The 16,171-nt window shown below is 47.1% G+C and overlaps 1 protein-coding gene across 1 annotated transcript in view; it reads right to left on the reverse strand.

The window, feature by feature from the left end:
* The window catches only part of RFTN1 (raftlin, lipid raft linker 1), a 180,604-nt gene that overhangs the window by 77,020 nt on the left and 87,413 nt on the right, over positions 1–16,171 (reverse strand). The window contains exon 4 of the mRNA XM_005863630.2: positions 11,573–11,681. Within this exon, the coding sequence (XP_005863692.1) occupies positions 11,573–11,681 (109 nt within the window). The remainder of the gene's footprint in view (positions 1–11,572; positions 11,682–16,171) is intronic.

Raw genomic sequence — 16,171 nt, forward strand, 5'->3', positions numbered from 1 at the left:
AAAGTTATATAGCCAAGTTTTGGCCCCAAACTCTCAGTTGGATCTTTTTGTGGGGAAAACTGCCTTTGGTTATCCAATATAAGCTATATACTACTCCTTGTTTCTTGTGGCTGACAAGACTCACAATCACAAATATTTTGTATCAACTTAGAAAACATGGGAAACCAAAAACTGTTTGAATAAATGAACCCTACAGAACCATGCTGCCTAAGACAGCCGCCTCTCTCCACATGTGGCTACCAAGCACTTAGAATGTGGCTAGTGTGACTAAGGAGCTGAATTTTTAATTTTTATTATATTTTAATTAATTTAAAATCAATTTTAAATTTAAAAAATTGAAGCAGTATAAAATATTTTTGTTAAATACAACTTTATTTTAGAGGATATGCCACTTCAACTATTGAAAAGTTAGCATCAAGGTGTGATACAAATGTAAATTATATACCAGATTGCAAAGATTTAGTTTATTAAAAAAAAAAGTAAAACATCTCATTACATGTTGAAAAAGTAGTATTTTAGATATATTGGGTTAATGAAAAATCCATTACTAAAATTAATTTCACTTCTGTTTTTACTCTTTAAACATGGCTACTAGAAATTTTAAAATTACATTGGTGGCTCAAATTATATTTCTATTGGAGAGTGCTGTTAAGAAATAAAATGTCACTTCTGAACAGAGAGTATAGGGGAGAGATAAAAGAATGAGAAGTCAAGGCTGGAGAAAGCAATATGTTCGAGGATCTGATTAATAACTGGCAGAAGAAGTTGGGGGCTGGGGGGCTAGTCCAAGAAGCCCGTCCTTTTAAGAGACCATGGTCAGCTAAGCTGGGACTGACCCAGACAGCAGAGCAAACGTTATCTGTGATTTTACAGCCGTCAACAAATCCAATGACCTCGTTTCTGCTGACTGTGTTAGAGGATTGCTATGTCTGTGATTAAAAAAGAAGAATGACAGAGGCACCGAGCACGTGTCTTTCTGGGGTGACAAAAGAGAGGAGGGGGTTTTAAATTGCCCTGCTCCAAATCTCCCCTCCATTAGAGATTTGGGTGAGGATTAGAAAACACAGTTACACCATGTGTCTGGGTGGAAAGATTTCTTTTAATGGAACCAAGAAAATACAATAAAGTAATCGATTTATGTGTGCTTACGGCAATTCTGTACGGTTGGAGATAGCCAGGATCAGGAACCCCTTGTGAAAAGAGAGGAGACTGGCTCTGACCACACACCCATGACCCATGATTGTTCATGGCTGGTAATTGGTCCGTGGGTTCCTCGTTGACTTGGTGCACTTTCCAAAGCCTGCTCCGTGATATAAATAGGTGTTTGGGGAGGAGGAGAAGCAAGGGGAAAGTTCTTAAATGACATCCGAGAAATGCTGAGCTAAACAAAGTAAGCAGGTTTCTTACTGCAGACCTTTTCAGAGCCTTGATTCTTCTAAGGGGCACGGTAACCCCTCCCCACAAGATGGCTTACCATGTGCAAGCTTCCCAAACACACTGCTCCTCTTTTCCCGAGGAGCCCTGCGGGGTGGGCACACATCAAGAGGCACTGGCTTAAAAGAAAGAAACTCTTGCTCTTCATCCCTTTTGATTTCATTCTCGGCCAAAAAGGGACATGGCTGTCTGCCGTCAGCATGGCTCAGAGGCAACAGGAGCCTGAACCTGGTCATTATCCCAGCTTGTCCATTGCCAGACTCCTTCTGGGGCCATTTCAATAACTGTGGGAGCAAGATACACCCCAGGTGCCCATGGCCACAGCTGTGTCCTGGGGAAGCAGACCTTTGTCCCTCATCTGCAGGAACTCCCAGGCTGGCCAACAGCCAACCCCACCACCTGGCCTCAGGCAAAGCTACATGAGCCTTGGCACCACCAATCTCCAACCAACAAGAAGGGGGTGGAGGAGACATTAGCTTTCCCAAGGGGCCAAATGCCACCCAGGAGGGTGGAAAGGTAAGCAGGGTTCTTACTGCAGAAGAGAGAGCTATGCCCAGATCTCATTTCTCCCTAGAACAAAGCATTCGCGGGCACAGGTCTGCCGCCTCCCCTGGTTTAATTTCTCTTTCCCTTCCAGTCTTTTGCCTTCTCTACCAGCATCTAGAATAGTTTCTTATTTCTTAGATTTGGGGCAATTTTTCTGCGGAGACCACAAAGGAATGTAGGCCTGACAGCCACAAGCTGCCCACAGAGCCACCAACAGGCCCCTCTCTGTTCTGGGCCCATCCAAATGCCATTTTTAGGAATCCCAAGTTCACTTTTTTCCCCCCAGATTTAACTGCTAGTTCATTTGTGATTATTATTTCATGCGATATGTGCTCTGAATGCTAGAAATTACATAAAATTGAGGTGCTTTTACGCAGGCAAGTTCTCATCCCTAGTCAGGTATTAAAATTTAGTCACTTAATAAAAAATTACACGAAAGAGGACAATGAAGACAGTTCAGCAAGCCCATAGAGGGAGAGAAAAAAAAAAGCACATTTTAAATTTGAAAGTGAAACATAAAAAGCATAACCGAGAACCATCGTATGAATGACACAGAATCACACATTGAGTTCTATGGGGTAAAGGGCAGTGGTTTTCAACCCAATGGCATTTTGGGTCAGGTCTCACAAAATATGTATTTAGGAGGGGGAAGGCCACCAAAATAGCTCCCACAAAGGTCACCCATGACCTCATGCTCATGGCCATGCCACCGACAGGGTTGACACCCCCGCCTCTGAACACCTCCCTCACAACAGTGAATGCTAGAGTCTCCCAGAGCTCAGTTCCAGGCCCTTTTCCCGCTCACCCTCTCTCCCTTCCTCAGCAGTATCATCCATGAACACCGTGCCAAGACCATTTGCCAGCGGTGTCTCTGCCCTACGCTCCTGGGCCACAGAAACAAGGGCTTGAGCCCTCCCCGTCTCAGCAGAGGTCCCCCCCCCCACCACCACATTCATCAGCTGCACAGCCTGGTTCCCTCCCTCTCCACACGCCACTCTCTAATCTGCACACAACCCTGGTGATCTGCCTGCTCCAGTTCTTGTATCTACCCACGTCCCCTCATCTCCACCACAATGCCACCACCTAAGCTTAACTGTCTACAAAGAGCTGCTCCCAGTGTCCTTATAGGAGGAGACCATTCTCTAGCTTCTCCTCAAAGCTCTCCAATGGGTTTCCATTGAATTTAAGATGAGCACCCAAATCCTGAGCCTGGCCTGCTGGCTTTGCCCTGCGAGCCCCAACGAGCTCTCCAGCCTCATCACACAGCACCCGATCCTCCATCCTCTGTGGTCCAATCACAATGGCCCTCTTCCTGTTCCTCAAGGCAAACACGCTCCCTCCCAACCATGGCCTTTCTCCTCACCATTCCAGCCCCCACTCCCTCTACTTTCCCAGTGCAAATACCACTTCTTTCCGGGCCACTGCCTCTTCCCGCTGCCGGGACCCCTCGCTCATGGTACTCCAGGGCCCTTACCTCCAGCATGTGACACCCACTCTGTGTCTGTGTCCTCAGCTCAACTGTGAGCCTCACGTGACCAGGGATAGTTCTGGTTCACTAAGGGGATCCACGAACATGACTGCCTAGGAGCCCTCAGAGATCTGTTCAAAGACACACTAATGACTGCTGGCCCCCTGATACTGGCTCTTGGATTCACGCAGGGAGAGAAAACGACGTACAAGAACTTGCCTCCTCTTGGGGGAGTGATCAAGACAAGCATAGGACCACCTCCCTCTTCCCAGGCTCAAATTCACTTCACTGACCTCCCTGGAAAGAACAGGATGATCGCAGGCCAATGAAAATAGTAGGAGGACAGAGATCAAGAGAGGCTGGGGCAGGGGAGAAACTTCATAAGAAAACAGAGGCCTCCAGACAGCAGCTCCCAGTTAGTTTTTCCTCCCACTGTGAGGGTTTAAGCCTGTAAACATCCTCCTCCCTCCTCCCCCAGCCTCAGGGGAACCCCTGCCTGCACCTTGTATCACCTCAGGCTTCCATTAACTGTCCCTTTTCTACGGGCACCTTTCAGCTTTTAAAGATGCTCAGATCTCTTAAAAAATCAAAACTCCCTTTTCCCTGTACTCTGTTTTAGCCACCTTTCCCTCTCTCTCCTTCTAAATTTATTTACTTTTAAACCCAGGGCAGGGGTCCTCTGCCTGCTCCACCCCATGCACAATGCTCTTGCAAGACTTATCAGTGGCCAAACCTGTGGGCCACCTGCCCAGGGGGTTCTTGCTTTTATGCTGTTTTCTAGTCTCTTCCTGAGGTTCTGTAACACGGATGCTCTCTCCTTTCTCCCCGCTTTGTAAGAGTTCTTTCTAGTTCTTCTCTGGATCCTCTCCAGGGCCTGGCCACAGTGTTCTCCACTCCCCCCTCTGCAAGCACGAGTGAGTAAGTTCTTTCTAGTTCTCCGGATCCTCTCCAGGGCCCGGCCACGGTGTTCTCCACTCCCCCCTCTGCAAGCACGAGTGAGTTGAGTTCTTTCTAGTTCTTCTCTGGATCCTCTCCAGGGCCTGGCCACAGTGTTCTCCACTCCCCCCTCTGCAAGCACGAGTGAGTTTTCACATCCCCCGTTCATCCTGTCCCGTGGCTTTACCAGCTCAACCAGTGGCCCGTCAACATGGGGTCCTCGGCTCACTGCTGGTCAATACACGCTTTATTCCTGGCCCAGGACAAGGCAGGGACAGAACGTTAGCGTAAGCATGTAGGCCCTTTCTTAGCTACTCAACATTGCTGCCATGTTTTTATTGTATTTTACAAAAAGATCACTCCTTAACGGATTGGAAAGCAAACAAAACCTCGTCCTTCACCACAGACAATGTGAGAAACACCCGTCTAGATCTTGCAGTTTTTATTTTTCAGTGGTTCTGTTTACGTTGGAAACGCAAGAGGCTTCACAGGAACAAAGTAAAAACACTGTCAACTTCTCTAAAACAAAGGAAGCCAACTAGTCAACCCAACACCAACAGAAGATCTTTGTGATACTGGGTCCGTATTTCTACCCGGTAACAACGAGCTGATGGCGAGCAGTGGCTGCCCCCCTGGAGATGGGCACATGCCACTTCCTCACTGTCATCACCTGCCTGGCCCCCTGTGGGCCTCTGAGTCTGCACCTCAGACAACTACAGCTCCATTCCTAGCCTCTTCCTGAGCTCTAGCCCAACAGCCACAACTGCCTCCTGGAATGTTCCATTGAGTGTCCCACTGTCCTGAGTCCCAACATGTCCCTCCCCAATCACATTATTGCTCTGCCCCCAATGGCTCCTCACGCTGGGTCCCCCATCCTCACAAATGGCCCCACCTCACAGACCAGCCACCTGAATGTCACCTTGGGCTTCTCTCTCCCCTTTCATGACACAGAACATTTTTAAAAATATATACATTTTTATTGATTTCAGAGAGGAAGGGAGAGGGAGAGAGAGATAGAAATATCAATGATGAGAGAGAATCATTGATTGTCTGCCTCCTGCACGCCCCACACTGGGGAATGAGCCAGCAACGGGCATGTGCCCTGACCGGAATCAAACCGTGACCTCTTGGTTCATTGGTCGACGTTCAACCACTGAGCCACGCCGGCTGCGCAACAGAGTCTTAATGATTCTTCCTCTGTTTCTCTTTAATTTGTTCTCAAATATTTATTAAGTTTTGGAAACACAACAGCAAACAGGACACCGCATCCCTCAGCAATACCTGGTGTCTCACCCTCAGCTTCCTCTCTGCCCAGCCCCCAGTCACATCCTTCCACACCAAGGGCACACTCATTCTAGAATGACACACTATTTTGTCTCCTCCCACTCCACCAGATTTGCCTTTTAAAACTGTCATGATTCTCTCGACTGGGGAGAAGGGGGAGGGTGCAGCGGGGAAAGGGAAGCCTTTTATACATAATTTTCTTTTCACTCTGAATTTGCACTAATTAAATTAGATTCTCTGCACTGCACTTGTAGAAATGAGGCTCTGAATACTCAACAATCAGCCAGAAATTAATGATGAGTCATTTATGTACTGCAGGCAGAGTTTCATAATCCTAGGGGGTGGGGATCTTTTGTTTCATTAAACGGAGCCAATGACATTTTTTAAATCAGTCAGGTTCCTTTCTTTAGAGGCCAAGGTATAAGCAACATCATCTGGTTCTCTGCAGGGTAATGCATCTAGTTTAAGTCACACACTGATCCTCTAGTTCTGGCCCATACAGTGGGACCCTCACAGGACAAGGCAGGAGTCAGCCTCACCTCTCCTCAATTGTCTTCATTCTAAAGGCTCTGTGGTCCAGTATGAGATAAAATAAACCAGTGCTAAGCAGATCCTGCAGGTCAGTGCTAATCCCTCCATCAGAAAAGAGTGAATCTACGGAACAGAGCCCAGAGCTAAGGGCCTGAGGGCAATGGCAGGGGGTGTGACCTTCTCCCATATGCTACAGGCCTAGAGCCCCAGCCTTCACTGGGGGAGGTGTTCCAAAATCTGTCCCCATGTACTGGATACGGTTGCACCCCTCTGTCTCCCATGCCTAACCCTGCCTTCTGGCTGGGACAGCCCCACTCTCAGTCCCTGAGAGCTACACAGAAGAGATGGCATGGCCCAATGGTCACAAGTGTGGCCTCTGGGTCAGGCAGGCTGGGTTCAAATCCCAGTCATGCCTTTCCCAGGTGTAACTTTGGGCAAATGGCATAGCTTCTCTGTGCCTCAGTCTGTTCACCTGTAAAATGGGGACACGTCTTCAGAGCTGTGAGATGAGGGTTAAGAGTATAGTACATGTAAAGCCCTTTAGGACACGGTCTGTCTGGCACATAGGGGGAGTGCCTCTGTGGTGTAAGATCCTATTTAAAATTCAAATAAACCTATCCATACTAATAAAAGCATAATATGCTAATTAGACTGGACAACCTTCCAGACGAAGCTGGGGCTGCGAGGGAAGCCTGGGTCCCGGGTGCTGGAGGGAAGCTGGTGCCAGCAGCCGGAGGAAGGAAGACCTCCTCCTTCACGAATTTCATGCATCGGGCCTCTAGTACATACATAAATATGGGCCAGCAGCATATAATACAGTTAGAGATATCAATTTTTTTTTGGGGGGGGGGCGGGGATGGGGGGGAGTGGTGGTTCTGTATTCCTGGAATTGTAGACTCTGGAGTCTAGGGCTCCAAGCCATTTCCTGCCTGGTTCACCTAAGCTGGCTTGAGTAGGACTCTTGTTTCATGTAATCAAGGGAACCCTGCCCAAAACCAGCTTCCTCCTCCTTCTGTCATCTCCCACTTCTCATCTTCAGCTCACGCTCCTGCCCACACCAGCAACAGCACTGTCCACCTCACCCCTCCATCTCCACAAGAGTCGATCCCTCCCTTTTCGGAGTCCTCATCCTATAACACATCTCTACAAAACCTTGCCCTGGCCACCCAGCCACCGAACCTTCCCGCTCCCTCCAAGCCCAGTTACTGCCCCGCCCTTGAAAGCACCAGCCCAGGCGCCATCCCTCAGCTGTCCCAGCCCCTGGGGCAAAGCCCTCACCTCCTCTGAGCTTAGATCCCACCTGTTTAAAGGGGAGATACCACTCCCAGCGTAGCCTCCTGAATTACTGTGAAGCACCAGCCAGAAAATGTGTGCAATGACTGAAAACTGTAAAGTGCTTTCCAAACATGTAAGCCCTTTCCGGGATGCTCGGAAGAATGCAAAGTAATCTGAAGACGAACCTGTCGGCTCTTTATTCCCTGTCACTTCGTCTCCTTTACAACCTCCTGGGAAACTCCAAGGGGCCCACAGACCCACCAGCCACGCAAGACAGGCTCCGAGAGTACCTGGCGGCTGAATCTTTGTCTCAAGGCAACAGAGACGGAACCTCGCAAACTCTTCCTCCCTCGAGCATTTGGTTCGAGGATGTGGAAAACACAGTCTCTCCGAGTCTGCTCATAAATCTGAATTTCAAGTGCTCTGTGGTCCATAATAAATAATTTACATAAAGGGCCGGTTGGATGGAGCACAGCAGGATACAAGAGGGGAAATCAGGATGCAGTAGCCCAGATTTAATTTGACTGGCCCACGCGCGCGGAGAAATCCTTAGACCACATTGAAAGGGAAGAGAGCATCTTTTTACATCTCCCTTCGCCCTCTGTGAAAAATCATGATGGAGAGGGGCTGTATAAATTATGGCATCTTCAGCTAATTTTACACGACACAGACACAAAACGACTTTATTTTTCCTAATTATGGAAAAGAATGAAATCGCCGGACCCTCCTTTCTAACCATGTTCTCTCTACCCAAAGGTTCTAATTTAAAACATTTGGTAGAAAAACAATACGGGGGCATTGTTCTTAAGAAAAAAAGATTCGAATCACTTTGAGCTCAATTCTAATATGCGGAGAGGAACATAAGCTTCTCCTGCATGATGGTACAATGACAAAATGAGTTAATTACCAACTCATCGCAAGACAGATGTACTTGTCATAGGAACAGGAGCCATTATTTCACACAAAATAATGACCCAGATAGAAAGTAATGACTGCAAGCTGTAGCCGCCAGTGACACAGCTTCATCTTGGCCTAAGTGAATGGCAATTAACAAGTGCCACCCTATATACATACACGGGGACCAAGCTATTCATTAAATGTGTATTTATTGAAAACACACAAATGGGTTTTAGTATATTTCTTCCCAGGAAGCTGCCGTAGTCTCCTACCCGTGTGATGACAGAAAAATTTACACTTATGTACAATCCTGCCATCAGCTGGAACAGCTGTTGACCCCGCAGAGGGGCTTTCGGTTCCCCTCTGTTCTCTGCACACACACAGGTGGTGTTTTCTCCAGAAATCCTGTCCAACAGCAGAAAAGAGGATCCGAGGAAAGGGGGGCCCAGTTCCATCCATCCGTCCCTCTTCTCCTGGTTGCCATGGCCACCGGCCTAGAAACTAAAGCCACAGCCAGCACTGACAGCCAGAAATGCTGGATACGTCCAGGTCCGGCCCTCGGTCACGGGAGTGCGGGGGTGAATGGTGGGGCAGCCTCAGCACACCTGCGCTCTCCACGGCGGGAAACTGTACTTGCACCCTGCTGACCATGACCAGGAACCACCTCTCTGGAGAGGAACGGAGGCGAGAGACTCCAGCACACACAACGGGAGATAAACCTGGGTAAGAAATCTCAGGGCTTCCCTAGTGTGCACCGTGTCTAGTGTGTCTGGACCCAATGATTTTTATTGAAAAAGCAGGTGCCCGGCAGGTGAAAGATGACCCAGTGGGCTTTAACGTGTATACTTTTTGGCCCTGGCCGGGTAGCTCAGTTGGTTAGAGGTCGTCCTGACACGCCAAGGTTTCAGGTTCCATCTCCGGTCAAGGCACATACAAGAAGCAACCAATGAATGCATCAACAAGTGGAACAACAAGCCATTGTTTCTCTCTGTCTCTCAAATCAATAAAAAAGTTTAAAGTGTATAATTTTTAAAATGCTGAAAATAAATGTAGAATGAATGAGCTAGTGTCAATGACTGACTTAACTAATTATGAAACGAACCATCAGATCCTGATGCACACACACTCACACACACACAACCAGTGTGTGCGGGGGGAATAGAGTGGTGGGATAAGAGTAAACGTTTTCAATAAACACTGGCTTATTTGATGGAGAGGGGCTGTAAATTATGGCATCTTCAGCTAATTTTACACGACACAGACACAAACCATAACTCTGAGGTTATCTCCTCCTCTGCTGGATGGATGTCCATCTACACTTCAGACGCTACAGATACACAGCATCGAGTGTACACACACACAACCAGTGTGTGTGGGGGGAACAGAGTGGTAGGATATGAGTAAACGTTTTCAATAAACACTGGCTTGTCCTTCAAACCATAACTCTGAGGTTATCTCCTCCTCTGCTGGATGGATGTCCATCTACACTTCAGACGCTACAGATACACAGCATCGAGTGCCTGCTAATCAGGCCGGCGTCTCCGTAAGACCTGATATGGGTACATGCAACGGGTCAGCCACGCAATGATCAGGTTTGGTTAAGACAAAAACACTAAATCCCATGTTTTTAGAAGAGCATATATGACGGCGTGGCCAGAGCCTCATGCCTCTTTTTCCCACTTACCCTCAACTATTCTCAGCATCTGAGTCTTAATTACAAAACCAAGTCTAAAACTATTTTTCCTCCTCTCAGATGTCCCTGCCCAAGTTTATTAGGACATTTTACTTGCAGCCATCCAGAGAAGATGGCCCTATTTATATAGACAGCTACATGAGTTCCACAAACACTTGTGTTCTCAGGCTTATGCATGGGTGAACACAAATGGCTTTCCCCCCACTTCTTAAGTAATAATCTGAATTTTACCAGAGTAAAATTACCGGAAATTTTGACCTGAGAGATCATCTGATTCCTAGTCTACAGTCTAGGCCGGCCTTCCCCCCACCCCCACCCCCATACGTGAGTGGTTATTCCACCGGCCTTGTAAACCCTGAACACTCAATAAAGGTTGAAGGGAGGGAGGGAGGCAGGAAGGGAACAACAACAGGAATCACCGGTGTTTAAAGGGACAATCTAATTATTTCACTCTGCTGCAACATTCCTCTCAACAGCCTCCCACAGCTTTTACAGCCCAGTCCTGGCCCCTTCTCCCACCCCTGACACACATTCCCTGTCTTCCCCAAGGGCCTCTCGTCTTTGGATGCCCCTCGGCTCCCTCCTGCCTCAGGCCCTCACACATGTTGCTTCCTCTGTTTGGAGGGCTCCCCAGGCTGCCCAGCCCCATCACCAGATAACCCCTCTCATCCTTCTGTCTCAGCTCAGGTACCTCCTGATGCCCAGACCACACCATGTGGCTTGTTGTGAGAACAGCAGGGCAGGGGCCACACCTATTTGGGTCCCTGTATCCCAGCACCTAGGACTATTTCCAGCCCAAAGTTAGAAATGGCCAACATAGTTATTGATGAATTCCCTAGTTGACTGATTGGATCTCAAACAAATCATATCACCTCTACAGGGTGTGGAATTGTCAATGCTTGCGGAAGACTGGGGAAGGGACAACAAGATAAGCATTAAGCAATGAACTGAGGCCCGTTTGGGCAAGGGCATTCCTTCTGCAGTCAACGTCATCATATTAAAATCAAGTGGACCCTGCAATTAGGCGGCAAACCTCACATGGCATGAAGAGGCGTTCAAAACCAGACACATTTCTGGGCAGAGACGGAATCCCCCACAAGTAGGCAATTTTCCCTGGTACGACTGCATACCAGTGGCCACAGGACTCTGCTGTGCTCCCCCTCCAGGAAGGGAAAGGGCTGGTGGCAATGAAGACCCACAGACGAGGGGAATATGGGATCTGGGAGGGTCACACCACCTTGAGGATTTGAGGGGAGTCCTGGCAGTGGGGCCCTAGGCCTGTCAGCTGTTAACATCACTCCAGCCTTAAAAGACAGGGTCCAGGGTCCTGCCAGGCTGGGGGCAGGGGAGGAGCCACATTGTTCCAGAGTCAACTTCAGCCTGAGCCATGTGGGGAGGGGCTGCTCAAAGGCCCAGCCCGTGGAGTATGGCTGACCTGCCCCAAGCCAGCCCCTGCCTGTTCCCTCAGGGGAGAACCTGTTCGATGGCATCCTCACTGCAGGGCTCACCTTTTCAACGAACTCTGGGATGATTTTTTGGTCTGTCAGGTGAACTAAGGAGGAACAGCAATCTAATTCCAAGACGTAGCCTTCATTGTACAGATCAGATTTCTGAGATCTGAAGAGAGAGGGGAAAACACATAGGCAACGATTACAATTTTGCACAGTATTAACAAAATGGAGGTGTTTAATAAAACCCAAAATTATTTTCTGAAAGCAAATGCCAAAAAGGCAGTGCTGAAAAATAATTTATGGTAAACAACTCGAATCATATAGAGAGAGCTACATCATGCAAAAAACCTCCCACACAAATCATCAGTAAAAAGACATCATTCTAGAATGAACGGGTTAGCACAATATGGGTTACACATTAAACAACACACGCCCTACACACACACACACACACACACACACACACAAACACACACTCCAGTAATGTATGTTTAATACATTAGCTGTATCCCTAATTTTTTTTTACTTTTTTCTGAAGAGAATACATTCACATATCCATCACTTACAAGACTTTAAATGGCTCAATCCCCACAGAAGACAATCTGGCAAAATCTATCAAAATTAAAGATGCAGTAAGAAAAGACTGTAAGGCAATGAGAGAAGAACTTCTGGGAAAAGAGTGGAGGGCTGAGGTAAACACCTGCAGCCTTCGGGTCAGAGCAGAGATGTGCAGGGCGCCACTGCCCCTGCCCCACACAGGCGGTGGGGCTGCCTCCCCCTTTCCCACCAGATGGACATGCACGGACACAATGCTATGCACATGCAGGAGAACCAGAGGCAAGTGGTCACCAGGACATTCCGCCGCTGCAGCCATTCCTTTCAGGGCTTCTGTAGGACACTAACTTGGGTCTGAGGAACCCCTGGAAGCCACATGGCTGCCAGAATTGAAGGTGATTCCTCCAACAGGAAGTGGGACTGTTGCTAAGGGACAGAACATGCTCTTTCTTCATGGGGAGCGGGACTTGAAGACGAAGCCTGGGCTCTGTCCAGGACTCACACCACAAGCACAGCCACTCTCCTCCGAGGGGATGACAAGCCCACTTACTAGGAGCTCCACCAAAGAGGGACCCATGCCAGCCCCTGTGAGTGCAGGTGTAGCCAGAAAATTCTTTAAAAGTGGGCACTGTCACAATGCACGCCACCAAAATAGTTTCCCCAGGAATATTTGCTATAATAATTTTTAAAAAAGAATTCCTAAGATTCTTATATATCAAACAAGCAATTTATGCTACTATTAACCATCTGGGCATGATTTACATGAAACTCAAAAGTGAAAATATTAAAGAGGATTTGGTTTTCCCCAGGTGTGTAACTGTGATTGGGTAAGCAAGTATCAACAGCATATTTTGACTTTATTGTTCCTTCTAACATACCCTTTCACGAGTAGGGACTGAGGCGCAAACTTTTGAAATATAAAAGAATACAATGATTCCAAACTGCTCAAACTGGGATGAGCTAAACCAAAAGAATAAGCCAATTCTGCACCCTACCCTTCTTGTCTAAAAATTTCATCAGAGATTAGACTCATGTTCTCATTCCCCCCCTACCTTTTTATTCCCCTTCCCCCTCCACTAACAAAAGACATATGAAAAACTACAGACAGAAGATTCCAGACTTTTGAAAGAGAAGACTTGGTCATGACATACTGTCATATGTTTTGTGTGGGTCTCAGACAACAAAGATAGGCGTGGGAGGAGGAGGAGCGTTCTCAGATGTGAAACCCCAGCTGCTCTGTCACATGAAGACTAATGTCAGACTGTATGAGGTTATTTATAAATACCATTGAGATTCAAAATGATTTAGGCTGAAAAATAGTAATCATCAAGTCAACACTGTATTTACTTGGTTAAACACCCATACAATGAAGGGAGGCCAGAAGAGTCTGGCTCTAAGCAATTCACACCCAGATTCGGAGGAGATCATCTTTAGTTCAGGATCTAATAACTACCATCTCTGCTTCTGGAACAAGAGGTTCTATGCAAAAAAAAAAACACAGCTCTGGTTCATTCTGTCAGATAATTAACTCAGCTACTGAACTGGAAGAAGTATCAAAGATCAACAAAAATCAGCATTATTACAAATTTTCTAGGTGAAACATAAAAAACCACATCTCGGTCTATAGTCTCTTGGTAAAGCAAATCGAATGCATATTGGAGGAAAAGATGAGCAATTATTAAGTCTCCCCTTGCCTTTAGGAATGATCTCCACAATCTGTAATGAAAGGATAGTAACACGGAAGAGTGAAGGGGAGAAGAGGTGGCAAAGACTCCCAAATCCTCTGAGGACAGGTATTGGTTGCCCGAGCCTTCGAAGTCAGCACTCTGGGAAGGTGCTGAGCCAGAGCCGGTTGCGGGCACAGTCACACAGAAATCCTCCCCCTGTCACGAACCCTATGAAAAACAGTATCAAATACACAGGCAAAGGACTCCCTGTGGGGCTGCCTGAGGGAGTTTCTAGGCCCCTCAGCACTGGGAGTTGGTAGTAATGGTTATTGTGGTGAACCTACCCTAAGGTGACCCCCAAGTGATCTCCACCTCCTGGAGTTCAAGGCTTTGTGTAATTCTTCCCATTGAGTGAGGGCAGGACCTGGGACTTGCTTCCAATCAGCAGAACACGGCAAAGGGGATGGGATGTCACGCCCATGGTTACATTACGCGGTAAGACTGGAGCTAGAGACTCCCCTTGCTGGCTCTGAAGAGGTAAGCTGCCGTGCTGGGAGAGGGCATGTGGCAAGGAGCTGTGGGCAGCCCCTGGACAACAGTCAGCGAGAAACAGGGATCTCAGTCCTACAACTGCAAGGAGATCAATTCCACCAACAACCTGAGGGAGCTTGGAAACAGGTCTTTTCCTGGTCGAGCCTCTGATGAGGACACAGACTCAGCCAACACCTAGAATGCAGCCAGATGAGAACACAGATAAGCAACAGAAAGTGTGAGATCATAAATGTATGTTGTTTTGAGCCACCAAGTTTGTGGTAATTTATTACAGAGCATAGAAAACTAGTAACAGTTGCTGGGGAGGAAGATATTGCAGCTTCGGGCTCAGAACAGGCCTGCCTCCCACTTAGTGGCCAGGTGTAGGCCCTGGACCACAAGATCCAGTCAGACACCTGAGAGCAGCCGCTGGCCAGCCATGAGTGTTCTGTGCCACTGAGAGCAAGGACCACTCTGGCACAGAGAAGTGGACGTCCCCCGGAAGATGGCAGCTCCAAGTGAGCTGATGAGAGTGTAGCAGAGGTGAGAAGTGGATTCTGGGTATATTTTCAAGGTAGAACCCTCAAAACTTCCTTATGGACAAGTTGTGGGGTGTGAAGGAAGAAAGCAGGTGAAGATGACTCTAAGGGTTTCTTCCTTGGCAACTGGGAGAATGGATGAAGTTGCCACCACTATGATCGGGAAGGCTGTGGGTGGCGCAGGCTTGAGGGAAGATCAAGAATTACGTTTTCAGATGTGCTGAATTTGACATATCGAGCAGATATCCAAGTAGATATGTCCGTAGACAGTTTAGTACACATTTGAGTCTGTACTTCAGGAGATAGGGCTAGAGATGTAAATTAAGGGTTATCAGCTTCCAGATGATATTTAAAGCGTGAAACTAGATGAGATCTCAATTAATGTAAAGAGAGAGCACTTAGGGACGAGCTTTGGGACTATGATGAGGTTGGAGAGAAAAGGGGAGAAAGCACCAAAGGAGACAGAAAGAGTATCCGGGGAGGATGGAAAGAAACCAAGAGACCGTACTATCCTGGAAGTCAAATCAAGAATGCATTTCAAGAAAGAGGCTATGAGCCACCCTGTCAATTGCTTCAATTAACAAATTTATAATCTTCTCTTTAATTTACTTATCTTTTAGAAATCTCAAGAAGGAAATTGGACTTAATTCACCCTATGGAAACAGGTATGAGGAAATCTGTTCACATTTAATGTCTGAGTAACCTGTTCAATGGGCCACTGATCAAATTAATCTGTGGCTCTGGTTCAGAAGAGTCTGGCTCCTTGAAAAGAAGTCATCTTCATGCTGCTGGGTCATTTCCCAGAAACGGCTGGGGCTAACCTGAACTAAAAAGAGCTCTGACCCATCCCTCATCTTAGGGCCCTCACAGGTATACAGGGATTTTCTGAAAGGAAGAGGGAATAAAAGGGTATTATTGAGCAGAGATGCGATGTCCTGAAAGCTAAGAAAGAGTAAAACAAAATGAATTCAAATGCTTAGAGTGTAGCAATGTGTTGTTAACCAGGCACAAAACCACAGTGGCCCTGACTGCTTCAGACACTGGAGAAGCAGCTGAGACACCAGAGCCCATCACATTGAAAAAAGCCATCCCAACATGACAATTGCTGCAGGACAGTGCCCTGCCTGGTATCCGGGAACTGAAAGAGAATATTAATAGAAAAAACTGATGAAATGCAAATAAAACCCACAATTTAGTTAACAGTAATGTACCCATATCCATCTCTTAGTTTTGACAACTGTATCATGGCAATGTAAAATATTGATGATGGGGAAACTCAGTGAAGGGCATATGGGACTTCTCTATAATTTCTTTATAACTTTTCTGTTAAATCTAAAATTATCCCCAAATAGAATTTATTTTGA

Source organism: Myotis brandtii, unplaced genomic scaffold, assembly GCF_000412655.1.
Source record: "Myotis brandtii unplaced genomic scaffold, ASM41265v1 scaffold18, whole genome shotgun sequence".
NCBI lineage: Eukaryota > Metazoa > Chordata > Mammalia > Chiroptera > Vespertilionidae > Myotis > Myotis brandtii.